The following is a 17765-nucleotide window of genomic DNA, read 5'->3' as shown; positions in this document are numbered from 1 at the left end:
ATATAATACAATCCCACAGAGCTTGAATAATAAAATACACACAATTTTATCAAGTGATTGCTTATAAAAACATTTTGGTACGGAACTGAATAAAAATTTCATGAACAGAGCTCAGAAACAAAAGCATCTTCAAAAAGATTCAGGTCAAATGTCTGCAAAACCATCATTGCTCTCATCATGACTTCTAAGATGCATCAAGTATCTGAGCGGTCAGCTACTTGACGGCCAAATTGGTGTTGTTCTGCAAGCGCTGCTCACTTGCTCCCAGAACAAATTTTAACCTTGCTTGCCTCAGGTTTAAGGCACAGAATATATCATTGTGTGTTTCGATCTCATGAGATGGCAGATAATGAAGAGATATTTGAGATTAATAACAGTTGGGCTGAAAAGTTCGTAGGCTGACTCATAGATGGCGTTACTAGAATTAAATCCATGTGATTTTTACTTAGTACTAACCTTCAAAAGATACGTGTATAAATTTCACAGCTGCCGGATAATTAGTTCGTGAGATATAGCATTGTGAGTGAAGCAGCTTTTGTTATTGTGAAAAAATGGATAAAAAACAATTTCGTGTGTTAATAAAGCATTGCTTTTTGGCAGAAAAAAATACTGTTGAAGCCAAGGCTTGGCTTGATAAACATTATTCGGACTCTGCACCAGGAAAATCAACCGTTGAGAAGTGGTTTGCTAAATTTAAACGAGGCGAAATGAGCATCGAAGACGATGCACGCAGTGGACGCCCCAAAGAAGCTGTTACCGACGAAAACATCAAAAAAGTCCACAAAATAATTTTAAATGATTGTAAAGTGAAGTTGATCGAGATAGCTGAGACTTTAAAAATATCAAAGGAACGTGTTGGACACATTGTGCATGAATATTTGAACATGCAAAAGCTGTGTGCAAAATGGGTGCCGCGCATGCTCACAATCGATCAAAAGCAACAACGTTTTGATGATTCGGAGCAATGTTTAGCGATATTCAACCGTAATAAACACGATTTTTTCCGTCGATATATTACAATGGATGAAACATGGCTCCATAACTACACTCCAGAGTCCAATCGACAGTCAGCCGAGTAGACTGCACGTGATGAACCGAATCCAAAGCATGGAAAGACGCAACAGTCGGCTGGCAAGGTTATGGCATCAGTATTCTGGGATGCGCATGGTATTATATTCATCGATTACCTCAAAAAGGGCCAGACCATCAACAGCGATTATTACTTAGCGTTGTTGGAGCGTTTAAAGGATGAAATCACGAAAAAACGGCCCCATTTCAAGAAGAAAAAAGTGCTGTTTCATCAAGACAATGCACCGTGTCACAAATCAATGAAAACGATGGCAAAATTATATGAATTAGACAACAAATTGCTTCCCCATCCACCATATTCTCCAGATCTGGCCCCCAGTGACTTTTTCCTGTTTGCAGACCTTAAAAGAATGCTCGCTGGAAAGAAATTTAACACTGATGAAGAGGTAATGGCCGAAACTGAGGCCTATTTTGATGCTAAAGAGAAATCGTACTATAAAAATGGCATCGAAAAATTGTATGACCGCTATAATCGTTGTATCGCCCTCGAAGGCAACTATATTGAATAATAAAATCGAATTTTGTCAAAAAAATATTTTTTACTATGTTAGCCTACAAACTTTTCAGCCCAACTGTTATATGACATAAATACAGAGAAAGTTCAAGACTGAAGGTAATATAATTATCCAGTTTTTGTAATTGTATTAAAATGAAAGTTTTGTTTATTCCAAACATACACCGTAGTTTTTGCAAACTGTTGCTAGTGTGTGAAAAGGAAAATTTCGAATAACGTTTGGTATTGTTCTCATTCATTAGCACCAATCATTGTTTTGAGAAGCAATAATTATGATATTAGTTTTGAAACATGCAATCACAGATGATGGCACTGATGTTTTGATCAACGAGCAGTAAGCACACACAGTCAAGTATCGTTTCTGCTCAACTGGTGAAAATCTTGCTCAGTGAGCATCACTCAGATACCAGACACGCCCCAGGTAATACATTAACTGCCTTAGTGGACAAACACAAACAAGATGACTCACAATCTCGCTACAGAAGGTTTTTTGCTTTTTGTGCCACTCTTGGCTAACTTGCGAATATGAGTGATGATATGATGAAACTGATGAATGGACACTCACAGACATCAATGCCCAGGCCAGGATTCAAACTCGGAACACATTGTAGCACGATGTGCTAACCATTTCACAACTGGGAGCTGCCACTCTCCAGAAGGTTCTAGGTTCAAGTCCTGTTATGGACTGGATATGTGTGATGCAGGGTAGCTCCGATTTTTTGATTATGAAATTCCCTGACTTTTCCAGGTTTTCCAGACATGTTTGTCGTCATGATTTTTGCCTTTGAACCTCATGTTTTTCAATTAAATATGCAGGCACGTTAATTATTATGAATATGAATATACAGTTATTAGCTGAAAATTTACCAAGTGATTAATATAATGCTATTCAATGAAAAAATAACTAACTATTGTACTTCCCCATTTTCACTAAGTCATTACAATTAAGGTGGTGTAAAAAAATCAATTAAAAAATATGGCATATATATCAAAGCTTTACACTGTAACCTGTATACAACCTGAATTATATCAATACAAATGAGAAACAACAGAAAATTAGGTCATGTACCTTTAGAAAATATACAATAAGTCTAATGATTATATTTTTTATTTTATTGAAAATAGTACATATTTCGGAAATTCAGAAAGTGAATGGGGCCGGTGACCAACCATACACCTACAAAAAAATATATATGCGGGCCATACTTTGCATGTATGCATGATGAATCAAATATCTCCATTATTTGAGTTTTTCATATGCTGGAACCAATTTTATATTACGGAAAACATTGAAATCTGTCTATTAAAAGGTAACAGTTTTGAATGTTTTATGATTTTTTTCAAATATTCCTAGCAGGAAGACTAATTATCATAGAATTTTGGCAATCATTGTGACACAAAATTTGAACCTTCCTTAAAAAATAATGAACACTATTTGGATTCGAAAAAAGTTATTTATGTTGAAAAAAACTTCAAAATGACCTTACACAATCATACCCGCTTCCCATGGACAAGGTATTCTCCGGTTGACAAGCGACAGTAAGTATCTTAAACTAGTGGGAATGAACGTAGAAATAAATCGGAACCTTAGTAGAGTGCATTCAGGGTCTTTATTTTAATTCTAAGACAACCAAACCTGACCTTCCTAACCTACCCACAAAAGCATATGACAAAATCTTAAGTAATCGCTAAAATTCTGCAGTATGTGTTAAAAGAGATAAATCGAAATTGAACCATGTATAGGTTGCATTTGTTGCATGATGAAATCGTAATAAAACAAAAGGAACTTGGGTCCATTTTCACCACTTTTCAGCATAATTTCATTCTACACGCAAAAAATACGTAAAATTACTATCGGCATCAAACCAACATTCCTAACCTAACAACGATGTGTGACCAGCGTACGTTTAATTCCTCTATTTCACACCAGTTTTTAAAAAATAAATTTAGTTCTACATGCATAAAACACGTGCATATTCGAATAATGATGTCACTGATACTGAATAAAATCACTAATTTCTTGCAATGTAAAAACTACGATGAGCAAATGAACTAGTTGATCAGGTTGCTTCTGAACGGGTCGCAAACAAAGGGCTCAAATTCACAGAATGGATTCACGGGGGGAACGAAGTAGTGAGTCCCTTTGTTTTTACTCTGCATCCGCACCCATCCAGTCTGATATCAATCACAGCCAATTACGTGAAATTCTGCTCTTCAAGCTTTATTGCAGATCCAAAACCAATGAACTGTCCGAACACCAACCTGCTCCGCTTCACGTATCAAAAGAGAACGGGTTCCGAATGGGTGTGTTCTTGAAGAAAATAAATTTCCTCACCACACACAAAGTTAAAGCAACATTTACCCCAAGAAATTCTGAGGATGGCTGGTGCGTAGGTTTCATCTTGAGTACCTTATTCTCTAAGGCAAAATCTCACGCCTCTCCAAATTCCGGTCTTGAACAGGTTCACAAGAACGAGTCGCAAAATGAACGGATCCAAGAACCTAGATCCGAGAGTGAATAAATATAGAATCGAAATGCGAAGGAACCATAAATTTGTACGTAACAGACTAGAAGTCATAATGACGAGAGGAACAAGTTTCTGAACTGAATCTTTTGGTGGGACTGGTATCACAAGAACCGAATTCGGAAGTGGAAATGAACCGTTCGTTCATTTTGTAACTGGTTCTCCTGCAACTCCAAAATGCGAGTAAATTCCAGAAAATATGCAAAATTCCCCGACTTTTCCTGGTTTTCCAGTCGCTTAGCAACCCTGGTGCTGTCCCCCTGCAATTTCACCTAATTATCATTCATCTTTGTCACAATTAAGCAAAAGTGTAGAAAAAGCAACAAACATGAGAATATATGATACTGATAATCAGCACATTGTAACACAAAATCTCCAACTTTCAGTGATAATATTTTTGTGATGCATGTTGATACAAATGAGCAACGAGTGATTTTTGTTATAAACCGGAAATAAATGTATGTGAAATTGTTCTCCAGCACCTGCAAGCTTAAGATGTAGTAGCTATACACTATGGAAAAAGCACCAGACCTGGATTGATGCAACTGCTGCAAATATAGATTTCATGCATCAGGATTTCTAGACTTTTCTAAGCTTGTTTACTGAATTTAAAATCTTTCTCAAACATGTTTAAAGAAGTTTTTTTTAGTGGAAATGTAAAATGATGGCTCAGAATACATTTTTAAGTACTTTAGTACTTGTTCTTTTTATTTTTACTTACAAATACCTGTTGTATCATAAGGGTTTACAAATATAATACGTAAATAATTCATATTCACTACAAAAAAGACATTTAACAGCAACTACTTTTATAAGCCACAGGTTCATTTCCCTGAGTCGACCCATCTAATTTCTACATGCTGAATGATTTGGGCTTGATGTACAGAAGGAAAAGTAAAGTGCCTACAAGACTGGTGTGAAATGAAGAATAAGGAGAATAATATATTTGAAAACAATAAGACAACCAAAACCTAATAAGTTCTTTTTTTTGCAATTTCATCATGCTAAGAATGCAATTTTAACATGGTCCAACTTCGATTTACTTTTGTTAACAAATACTGCAGTTTTTTAGCCATTAGTTAAGATTTTGTTACAATATATGCTTTCGTGGTTAGGTTAGGCAGGTCAGGTTTGGTTCTCTTAGCATTAAAATAAAGTCCCTAAATGCATTCTACTAAGGTTCCGCTTTACTTCTACATTAATTTCCACAAGCCTATGATATTTACAGCCACTTGTCAACACAAAATACAGTTTTTTCGAAATACAAACAGTGCTCATTACTTTAACGAAGGTTCAAATTTCGTGTGACAATAATTGCCAAAATTCCACGATAATTAGTCTTCCTGCTAGGAGAATTTGAAAAAAAAATCAAAACAATCTGAACCGTTACCAATAATGCTGTCAAACAACTTGGCACGGCCAAAAATGCAAGGCTGACTGCAGAGCTCCACATTCTCAATGTTGACCCAGTTACACACACTATGTTTTCATCTCCCCCCCACCCCCTCCGTAATAGTTTTTCTTCTATGTACGCATTGCTTGCATTGTAGAATTATTTTCCTGTAGTTTACGGTTATTACAAGCATAAGAAAACAGTTTTCAGGAGAACACACACTCCCTTCATCTGACATTTATTTTCATTTTGACTAAACATACAGTTATAACAATGGTTAGCAATTTTTTAAACAAAAAGAATCCCTTATATAATGGATGTTGTCAATGTTACATTGTTGTAATATAGCAACCTAACTGAAAAGAAGCAGTCTGTTTTATTTTTATTTCAGATATTTTTTTTATTTAAAATTATGAATCCCAAATATCATCAGGTAATTCAAAGTCATCATTGTTTTCATAAAGTATCTTGATGTTTTCTGTTACATTAAATTTTAAAGATGGTGGCGTACTCCATTTGTGAAAAAGAAAACTCCATACTGGAACTATGTTACCATTTTCATTATTTAATTTATTCCAGTGTTCTGCAATGAAAGAAGCTTCCCGGACATTCAACTCTCTATGTTTCCAGTCAATCTTTCTAAAACCCTGTTCTTCGATGATGTGAGCTGACAAACCTGTTCTTGGGTTTAGATTTATAATGTCCAAATCGTGTTCGTGCCATCTTATTCCCATTTTCTTGCTGTTTGTCCTACATAATCCTTTGAACATGAACAACTTATATTATATATTCCTGTGGTTTCCACATCTGGTAGAGTTTCTCATTTTGAATTCATTATGAACATGCCAAACTTCTTGGTGATTTAAAAACAATTTTGAAATTAAATCTTCTAAAAATTTTGTTAATTTTATGATAGAATCCCTTGTGGAATGGAAAATTTCTTTTCCTTTAGTTTTCTTGAGACTTGTTTTTTGATTTGGTTTATTCTGTTAGTGTGAAAACCATTTCCTTTTGCTATATTAAAAAGCCGTTCTTCTTCATTTTTGATATCCTTATTATTAGAACATAGTCTTTGTGCTCTCAGAAAAAAAAAATATTATTCATTGTTATACGTCACAACGAAAAACTGTTTTCTTATGATTGTAATAACCGTAAACTACAGAAAAATAACCCCCTCCCTAAGCTTCCAAGCCAGTTTTATGTGGATCTGAAATGACCCATGCAGTAAATCAAACTTGAATCTTGCATAGGTTTATAAGATTTCCGACAGACTGTACCCCTCTGGCCAAGTGCATGTAATAATATATATTATATTATATAGAGAAGATTTATTTGTACAGAACGTTGTCAGTACACTGAGAACACCTACCTTTACGACACCTTTGATGTATCCATGCCTCTCTGCAAAATCAAATACTCGAAGCTTTGCAGGTCCCTTCCTGTGTTTCGTGTGGGCACGGAAGACGCTCCCAGCACCCTTTCTCTGGGCACGTACAACCTTACCCATTGTCTACCTGAAGGAAAAACAGAGAGAATAAGGTTTAATGATCTTAATTGATCAGATTATGAAATGAGTTAGTGAGAAGTTAATCCACCGTACCCTCTCGAAAATTAGGCACAATTTTTTTTAATCGACAGATTTAGATGTTTTACATACCATAAAATGAACGGCATAAGTAAAAAAAAAGTTTCTTATACACACCAGAAAAGGAAAGGAATATGTAGGAAAGGTACCCTTGACCCTCTAGAAAAAACTGAAATATCTTGCATGTTTATAAAAGTTTTCAGTTGATTTTAGATCTCGGAAATGTGTTATTGTGAAGTAAAGGAAGTCTCTTAGAATGTTACTTTACTGTGAAGCAGAACGAGCCGAAGGTTTCGCACAAGTGAATATAGCACCCAAAACGACTACCCACAACAGCAGCATTAATTTTACGTAGTTAGATTAGGATCGTTAGGTTTGCTACCGACTGTTATTTTCGGCGTGTTCTTTCGCTACTTTAGTGTATAGCCTATTCAGTTTTTACTAACAAAAAGCGACGAAAGTAAGTACTCCGAAATTACAGTTTTTGGTACCAGTTCCATAGATCAGAGACACATTACAATTGCATATTTTGTGTTTCGCATGGTTTGTACTTACATCTTGTGTATTGCGGAACATAGTTCAAGGTGCCATTATGCTTTTTACACGAAAACAAACACAATTTTTCACATTCTGAGTGCTTTTTTTGTTATAATTTAACAATACAGGGAATTTATCCAATTTGTTTGAAATTTGGGATACTTACTAACTTGGGCCTCGTAATCACGAATCTGCACTTAAAACTTGGTGCTTATTTGGAGGCAGGTGAATTCAACCAATTTCTAACATGCCTTTAACATGGACTCTATAGAGAAAGCCGGGGAGCCGGAGCGGAGGCGGGGCTGCGTTAGCAGTTGGGGACGGTATGTCAATTACCCCAGGGACGGAGTCCGGAATCCGTGGGAAATTTGGAAATCGAGGGCGTAGAAATAATAACTTAATTTAGATTATTCTGCTATTTCCATGTGTGAGTGCCAAATTTTAACTGCAGATTCGTGATTAGGGGGCCAAACAAAATGGAGAAATTCCCGGAATTGTAAAATCGCTCCCTTTTTTTATTCCTTTCTTCACTTCTGGAACACACAATATGGCGGGCACATCTTGACTCACGTTGTGGGTATGCAGTGTTTGAACCTTCTTCACCGAAAAATACCTACTATCGTGTTAGTCACAAATGGAAATTATACATTATGCACGGGTAGCTGATGGACAGCCCCACACACAATTCACGGATAGCCCCACGAAACATTTCCGACGAGGGTAGGTTTAGTTGCGTTAGGCAAGCATAGTAAAAAAAAAAAAAAAAAAAGGGGGGGGGGTTAAAACACTGACGGGGACTTGCATCATCAAACGTATGCAGCATTCGGTTGTCGTAGGGCAAGCAAATGAAAGCAATGTCAATTGTGCATCGGTGAGATATTTCTGTTGAAAAATACGATTTCCCGGTCAAATATATTCCACGATGAAAAAATAACCCTCGACGAACGTTGTAAACCTTGAACAAATGTATGTCTGATGTATGAAACTGTTACCCAGGTTTTAACTTACGTGGACCATTCTTTGGGATCAAATATCTCCTTCATTTGTGCTTTACTAACGCTGGAACCACTTTTACATAACGTAAAACATTGAAATCTGACATTTCTCGAGCGAGGGAGTACAGTAGTTACAACGGCCCCCGTACGAAATTACCATTAACTCCGAACAAAGTAGCTGATGTTGTCGAATGTCGTGTTGGGTGCTACATTCACTTGCGCGAAACCTTCGGGCTGCTCTGTTTGACGGTAAGGAAAACAGATGTACTTTACTTCACTATAACATACCTCCGCGAGGTAAAAACATGTAAAATATTTCACTTTCTCGAGGACCACAGAGGGTTAAGGGTTCCCCAAAAATTGACACCGATTAACTAAATATTTACTAATAGTTTAACATAATAGAAACTGTCGCTCCTTACTCTTTTATTTTCGACATTAACAGTTTCATGCATCGGAGACACATTTAAATCGGATATTTTGTCTTTCTCGTGGTTTGTACTTACCAATTATGTATTGCGGAACATAGTGGAAGGTGCCAATATGCTTTTTGCACGAAAACAAACACTTTTTCTGCTAAAATAAACCATTTTCCTTAATGCTACGGAAAGCACGTCACGGTGCGATATCGCTTGCTTTGCGAATTGTAACGCTTCTTTTGTTTTCGAATATCAATGTTTCCAACTCTATTGTGCATGAAAGTTGTAAAATACCGGGGATCACGTCTGGACATTGTACATTTCGATGAAACATTGTTCGTTAGCCCCAAAAACCATCCACGGGTAGCCCCACAAACCATTGACGTTAGCCCCAAAAACCATCCACGGGTAGCTCCACGAACCATTCACTCGAGGTTAGGTTAGGTTCCATTAGCACCCATTTCACCCCTAAATTCATCGAAAAACCATTTTCCTTTCTCGACAAAAAACCGCGCGTTTCTCGAAGGAAAAAAAACTCGCGTTTCTCCAAAAAATTCACGCGTTTGGAAACCCTGATTCCACTAGCGCTTCCGACGCTAGAGCCATCTGCAGGTACATCTTGGAAACAACGGCATGATGTTGTCGATTTTCACAAAATGCGCAATATTATTACATGAAAAGTGATTATTTATTGTTCTGCTGCATTGTAGGATGAAGTTTTAGGAAGAATATATATCGACGGAGGTTATAAACCTTGGAGAAACTCATTTCCGTAAGTAGTTTCTTGTGTAAAATTGAAGAACTGTGTCTCTGATACATGAAACTGTTACCATTTTCGACAACACGAACTTCTGAACTGGTGCCATGGAACAGTATGATTTCAGTTATATGAAATTGGTTTGCACATAATGACTTCATATACAAGGGGTATACCGAATAAATGAATGTTGCTTGATATGATGAACATAAAATATTTTAGTCAGGCACTGTTAAAACAGTATGCGTATCAAAATCACGTTGGCCACGTTACACAGCCAATCTTTGAAATGTTCATATTACATTTAGCAGTATTAAAAACCAAAGAAGTGCAAAATGGGAAGAGAAAAATACCATGGCTATTGTATTTTAATTAATCACTATGTAGAATTATTATAAAAGAAGATGAACACAGATATTTGTTAACAGACATGAAACTTACCAATACACTCACGCGTTTTTCCCGTGTAAAGAAATGTTCTTCTTCTTCTTCCGCTCCTCACGTTCGAGGAAGACCACAGATTATACCACATACGGTCAGCAAAGTTATTACCAAGGTTTCTTTTATACAGCGTATACTGATACGAATGTCGGTTGAATTTCTACAAATTTGCTATATAAAGAAACAAACTGCTGTACTAAGTGAGGTGACTGTACATTCAGAATTAATTTTGACGATGGCCAGGTGGCAGCTTTAGCCATATAAAACCCTACGACAGAAAAGGGCAATAAATAGACTTTTAATTATGGTATTCCTGCAGAAAAAACTTAATTTGAAATGTCTTTTAATTAAAAATGAAGAAATAAAGTGATTGTGCTTTGTACCTTTCACATTGTAATATAGAAAATGGATGTTTTTATAAACCCAACGAAACTGTTAAAACATAAGCTGCGACCAAACTCACTTAACTAGCGCCACTGGAAACAACTACAAGAAGCACCCGACACACTAGCCACGAAAATAGTAAGTGGAAAGTTATCTTTTACTAATACATGAAAGTCTAGCTATAGATTGAGTTTTATCTATGAGTTGGAAATGTGCAGCTCGAATCCGAAAAATGTTGAATGGTTGTATAATGTTTACATTAATTTAATTTAGAATCAACAGAGTAAATAGTACCAGCAATTCTAGAAGGTGAGTGTAAATTTATTGTATTTTACTCTTTTTGTCGTTGAGAACGTTTTTGCAAATTTCTATCCTCTGCGTGCTTCTTCCCCAACGATTGTTATCCAAACATCACATTTTAGTATTATCTCATTCTACTTTATGGGTCTGCGATACAACAGACCACCCTTGAGTTTTCGAAATTGTTTTTTTAGAAGATTTCAGAAACATTTATTTAGACTACCGAGTTACAGGGATGCAAATGCGTCAGATAAGTTAATGAATGTGGAACATTTGTGTTTTCGTTCATTTTTTGGTCTATTTCATGTAGCATTATCATATTGTAACTAAAAATGTTAAAATAAAAGCGATAAACAAAATGATTTGTGCACTCTCCGTCTCTCCACACACGTGTGTATGAGAAGGGTGTATGTCAGACCTCAGCCACTTCTGAGATTACCGTAAATAGAAGCACATACGTATTTAGCTACCAAAGAAAAATAATGTATAAATATATTCATTATGATGCCAAAAGCCAACTTTCCAGAGGATTAAACAGTAACTATCCCAAACGTTGAAAGTGAGAATATAAGGGTTGGCATGTTAAATCAAAAGTGTTTTTAAACCCACGCCTATTTTTTTTACAATTGTGCACTGTAAGGCTAATCGGGATTGGACCTGCAGTTTAAAGTGGAATCCGAACCACTATGTGCCTCCACCGGGTATTGAACCCGGAACCCCTTACATATGGATGAAATTCTTTGAAAATGCAAGGGACACCGAAGATTATAAGAAGTTTATAGCCGTCGAAAGTCTCTCGCTTCATGGAGGGAAGCAGCGAAAACTATTTGAAGCGTAATTTTAGCGTTTTAGTTTCGGAAAGCAAGTTATGCCAAAATTCTACATTTACAGTTGCGCAAGTTTCAACTGACCGCCTTTATTTGCTTTTCTCTCTGGTTAATCTACTTTCGAAACAAAATGACTTTCCTTTTCTTGCGGTAAAATGTTGTATATCTCGTACATTATATATTACAAGGTAATGACAGAAAGTATCGTAAACACTGACCATAGTGAAGAAATATTTCTTGGTTATCTCCATAATGCAAATGAACAATCTTGACAGTTTTATTAATATTAAGAGTTTTTAAGTGAAGAGAGCTTTTCTTCTTCGTTGAGTGAATAAATGTACTTTTACTTGGCTCAGATGGGTGTTCCAAATTGATACGTGTGAATATGAATATTTGTATTTAATTAATGTCTTGTTGTAAAAGTTTAAAAATAGTTCTTTCCATTCTGCATTAAACTTCCCTAGCATAAAAACGTGAATTTTCACACAAGATAAAACTAAAAAATGTAAAAATGAAGGAATTTGTGGAAAGTGAATACCGAAAAATCACTTACTGAAGTAAATCTTGTCCTGACCGATGCGGCAAAAGAAATACTCGATATGGAGAACGATTAAGAAAACAAATGCGTTTACAATTATTGTAGAAAGTAATTTAGGTAAAAGAGGAATATGAAATTTGATCATGGTAGTTATGTAGCAATTCTGCTCTTGTTCACACCTTACTGAAAATGATAACAAGCCTATTCTCATCATTTGACCCAACATCATCAATTATAAATATGCCACTAAACTGAATAAGAACATTCTTAGGATTATTAATAATACCAAGCCCCTTTTGACTAATGCAATCCCGGAATTATTTTATATATAACTAGCTGATTACCCGGCGTTGCCCGGGTTTTTATTTATCCCAATCTTCTATTAGACAGGAAAATAATGAATTCTAACTATAGTGTAACATGATCATGTATATATTTACAAGTATTTAAAAGTATAAGTACAGTATACATATTATAAAGTAAAATATTTTACAAATTCACTATAATATTTATTTAACTCAAAACTTGATTAGAAACAACATTTTTAGTTTCACCTCCAGGAGCAAGAATAAATAAATTGAACGGCATTGGGAGTGTCATTATTCATCTTACCGACCCCGAAAGCTACGGATTCCACACTACTATCGGCCGTTTTCGATTATTTTTACATGTCACCCCTTTCCACAACACCCCTAGGGGTGCCAGAGGTGTCTTACCCCCCAGTATTTCCTTCCAAATTGTAAGTCATATGTGTACCAAGTTTGGTTGAAATTGGTCCAGGCGTTCGAGAGTTATGCGGAACAAACATACACACCCGTATACACACATCCATCCATTTATATATATATATATATATATATATATATATATATATATATATATATATATATGTCAATACTTGGGACATATTCCTCACATGGAGACGATGAAATAATTTTATATGAACATGTGTCCGGAAATGCGTCAGTGACGCGTTAGAGCGCATTTTCGAAAACGGTGTATGAGGCGAAAGCGGTGTAGTGTGGAATGTCGAAAAAGCTGTCAGATGCTACATACCCCACATCTGAACTGGCAGGAAACATGGTGGGTGACATTGGCGTTGACCCCGGTGAAATTGGGGGTGGGGAGGAGGGTTCGAGAAACACATCGTAGTCAGGAAACGCTTTATTGAAACGTTACAGTTCGTATGCTACTACATCACACAACACCCCATACCAGAACACGCAGTCCGCATGTAAGGTAATAGACGTTCTGGCGAACCCACCGATGAACGTACGGAGGATGGAAGGTACAGTGGGATCCATGAGTATTGCCGTGCAAATTGTCCATCACCATGTTCATGCACTTTATTTGACCCAATAAGAGCTTCAAGTATTAAAAGAAAATTCAAAACAAGCTATTAACAACTTCTGCACCAGCATACATAAAAATCCATGGCTTAAAAACACATAGGATTTAAGAGAAAAATTAATGAAAATAGTCATGGACAATTTGCACGGTAATACTCATGGATCCCACTGTACAACGTGTCAGTTCGGCGGTTTACCACAAGTGGCGTCCCATTGGCACAGGAAGACGTAGTGAGCTTGCCATACGAATTACGTCAATGCTTGCCGGACCAGTATCGAGGAAGTACTGTCAGTTGTTGTGTGTTCATCACGGACGTGGGTGCAGGTACAGTCAAATGCACAGGCATTAAAATGCAGAATTGGCCGATGCCCATTTCATGTATGGGTTAGCAGGCGGCAATAGTAGTCGCGCTCAGCGTTGTACCGCGAGATATATCCAGAACAACAGTGCCCAGACAGGAGAATGTTTCAGGCAATACATCGTCGTCTGAGGTAACAAGGAACATTCACGCCTGCCACACGTGACAGGGGGAGGCCGAGAAGGATCAGGACACCACAACCGGAGGAGGCGATTGTGCATACCGTTGAAGGCGAACCGAGTGTCTACACAAGACAATTAGCAGCCAGACGTAATGTGGACCACATGACTATCTGGAGAGTGTTGCGTGACAACCGGTTGTACCCGTACGGTTTACAACGCGTGCAGGCACTGTTAGCAGCCGATTTACCCGCACGAGTAGTGTTCTGTGAATGGTTTCGTCAGCAACGTGCAAACCCTGACTGCATCCCTGCAACTGTGCTGTTTTCCGATGAGGCCTCCTTCCAACGTGCCACGTCCCTCGCGTAAACACTTACCAGCTTAGCACTGGGGAGAGACAATGAGATACCTCTGGGCACAGATCAGGGTTACTAACGCTACAAATATATGGAAAGAAACAATAGATTTAACCCACTACTGCACTTAACCCACAATTCGTACTATATTCTTGATTAATTATGTACAAATATTAAATAACTTTGAAGTCTTTTCATACAGTAATTTTCTTCTATTTTTATTTTTTATTAATTCTAACCAATCTTCTTCGGGCTTCTTCTTCTTATAATCAATATGGCATCTTCTTCTTATTGCCTCTTCTTCTTGTAATCAATGTCATCTTCTTCTTATGGCCTCTTCTTCTTATGATCAACATGGCATCTTCTTCTTATAATTAATATGGCATCTTCTTCTTATGATTAATGAATCTTCTTCTCCTTGTATTTAATAATTAAATTGCCTTCTTCTTGCAATTAATAAGGCTTCTTCTTATAATTAATGATGATTCTTCTTCTTATAATTGCTACTTCTTCTTCTTGTAATTAATACATATAGTGTACTTTTTCTTCTTTCTTTTCTTTATCGATCCTTTCAAATTGATGGAAATATTAATAAAACCGATCTCCCAAACAAACAAAGAGAAAGGGGTTAGTTAAAGATCGCCGCCTTGCCGGCGCTAACCTTAACTTGGAGTTACAATGTATGTGCCTCCAAATGGCGCTACATCTGGGGGAAAACAACCCAAAAGCCGCACGAAACTCTCAGTTCTTGGGAACTGTAATAGACACAAAATCGAAATTGCAATTCGACTTCCTTACTTTTGTATATTAATCGCTTATGTCATTACTGAATGATAATTCCCCTTTTCTCCTTATTTATATCCTGTTATTATTTTAAACTTATTTATTTATTTCCTTATAATTAGTATTAATATATACAATCGTTATTTCATCACATCTGCTCTTTCCGTTGTCTCTATTTACAATCGTATAAGTTCTCCTGGGTGCTGCCATCTCTTACCCACTTTCCAAACTTATTTATGCAGCACCTTTTATAACCGTTGTTCCTCTTGCATGCTGCCATCTATGGTCCTTTATTTCAAAGAAAAGCAACGCAGTTTGTGTACGTGACAAACGTGACCAGATTGTGAATTTCCACAATCAGCTCGTATGGGTCGACGCGATTGTGCAATCACACCTTCAACACCTGTTCGCCGTTAATCTGTGGGCTGGCATTGTGGATGATTGCTTGGTGGGGCCCTATGTGTTCCCCTTTCCCACCAGGCTTAACAGATGGACATACAAAGCGCGTTCGTATGGGACGCTTTACCTGTGTGAATGTTCGTCGGTTTCTGTATCGATATTTCCGTGGTAGGTGGATCGGTATAGGTGGATCCATTATGTGGCCTCCACGCTGTCCAGACCTCAACCTACTAGATTTTTCTTTGTGGGGACATTTAAAGGATCTTGTGTATGCAACATCGGTGCACGATACTTAGAGTCTTCGTGTCCGTCTTTTGGACGGATGCGATACGAAAGGAATTCTCCAGAGATTCACAAGCGCATCTGGGAGTGTATGCAACGGCGGTTTGAACCTGTTTGTCTGTTACCTACAGGTCTGGTGTGCCGTGTTCTGCTATGGGGTGTTGTGTGATGTAGTAGCATACGAACTGTAACGTGTCAATAAAGCGTTTCCTGACTACGATGTGTTTCTCGAACACCCCTCCCCCCCAATTTCACCGGGGTCAACGCCAATGTCACCCACCATATTTCCTGCCAGTTCAGATGTGGGGTGTGTGGCATCTGACAGCTTTTTCGACATTCCACACTACACCGCTTTCGCCTCATACACAGTGTGCACCTTTTTCGAAAATGCGCTTTAACGCGTCAATGACGCATTTCCGGACCCATGTTCATATAACATTATTTCATCGTCTCCATGTGAGGAATATGTTCCCCAAGTATTGACATATATTTATGTTACACCTGTATAAGATATACTTAATACAAATGGAGGTTTCTTTTGTTCATAGATCTTTGGAACTCTTGGAAACAAGTTTCTGTTATTGACTATAGTGGGGGGGGGGGAGAGGGTGTTCAACATTTGGTATGATAAGGGTTGCTATATTTCTTAAGTGAAAATCCGGGACATTGCTGACCGAGAGCTTGTTGGGGAGTGGTGGGGGTGGCGGGTGCTGGACCCGACAGAAATCTACTTCGATGCATATCATTAATCTTGCTATTCCTTTTCGGTGCCATAATGAACTAAGCTGTTATCTCACAAGGCCGAATCTTTATTTGAGAATTGCGGGCTGAGCAGTGCGGTCACCCAAGCACTGACTGTTCGCAGTAAACAGCTTACTAAGCAATGGAAGAGATTTGCAACTGAAAATCAGTGCTGCTAGCAGACGGTGGCGAGTAGTGTAATTGATGATACTATAAACTCGAGAAAGTATGAACCCCCCTCAGGCAGATTTGACTACACTTAAAACAAGCTCAACATGCCCATATGAGTTTTTTGCTCAAGTGTGGAACCCTGTCTAATCCAAGATTTTTGTAAAAATGCCCTCGGGAATTTCCTGTGAAATGATAACCCCTCTCAGATTGATTTGCCTACACTTATAAAAGGCACTTCTGTGAGATTGTTGTCCATAAATTTGTTAAAAATATGCCCCTCTTGATATTTTTTTGCCCACACCTAAAACTAGGCCAAACGTATTAACACACACACACACACACACACACATACACCCACACCCACCCACATACACCCACACCCACCCACACCCACACACACATATTTACTTCCGGTTTAAGTTCAATTGGGCACCAGGCTCAACTTGTATATCTAGTATTAAGATAATGTGAATCTTCTAGAATTGCTCTGTGACTCTCTCAATTCTTACATCATAAACATATGATTTTTCACCTATGAGAATAACACTACATATGGTGTCATCAGGGAGTGTATCGTGGAATTCACAGATAATTTTAATTTTTGTCCTGTCATTAACCACAACTTGTTTCCTTTTTGAAGTGTTGATGACAAACATGGGTCTCTGTGCTTTGAATTCATCTGGTGAGTAATACATGTCAGTATTGCCAGTAGTGACCCTTTTGTATGCTGTAAATGCTTCATATAATTTAAGGAAATCATCCTTGGACATGTCTAAATTGTAATTTTCTCTAGGGAATACCTCATTTCTGCCATTTTTAAGATATATGTTCTTGATGTTGCAGTTATCAAATCTACTTGAATTTTTTTCCTGATTATTGTGTCTTCCAGTCTGAAACAGTAC

At 37.4% G+C, this 17765-nt stretch overlaps 2 protein-coding genes across 2 annotated transcripts in view; one reads left to right on the top strand and one right to left on the bottom strand.

Annotated features, from left to right (window-relative positions):
- RpL8 (ribosomal protein L8) overlaps positions 1-10339 on the bottom strand; it is a 34438-nt gene extending 24099 nt beyond the window's left edge. Inside the window, exons 1-2 of the mRNA XM_083130574.1 lie at positions 10256-10339; positions 6891-7035 (exon numbers count right to left, since the gene is read on the bottom strand). Coding sequence (XP_082986700.1) covers positions 6891-7028 — 138 coding nt within the window. The 5' untranslated portion in view covers positions 7029-7035; positions 10256-10339. The remainder of the gene's footprint in view (positions 1-6890; positions 7036-10255) is intronic.
- A 401-nt stretch (positions 10340-10740) lies between these two features.
- The window catches only part of LOC145994438 (putative multidrug resistance-associated protein lethal(2)03659), a 141887-nt gene continuing 134862 nt past the window's right edge, over positions 10741-17765 (top strand). The window contains exon 1 of the mRNA XM_083130573.1: positions 10741-10777. Coding sequence (XP_082986699.1) covers position 10777 — 1 coding nt within the window. The 5' untranslated portion in view covers positions 10741-10776. The remainder of the gene's footprint in view (positions 10778-17765) is intronic.

Source organism: Lepisma saccharinum, chromosome 10 (genome assembly GCF_977018435.1).
Source record: "Lepisma saccharinum chromosome 10, izLepSacc3.1, whole genome shotgun sequence".
Lineage (NCBI taxonomy): Eukaryota > Metazoa > Arthropoda > Insecta > Zygentoma > Lepismatidae > Lepisma > Lepisma saccharinum.
The sequence above is the reverse complement of the archived record's forward strand: the minus strand, read 5'-3'. Positions and strand labels throughout refer to the sequence as shown.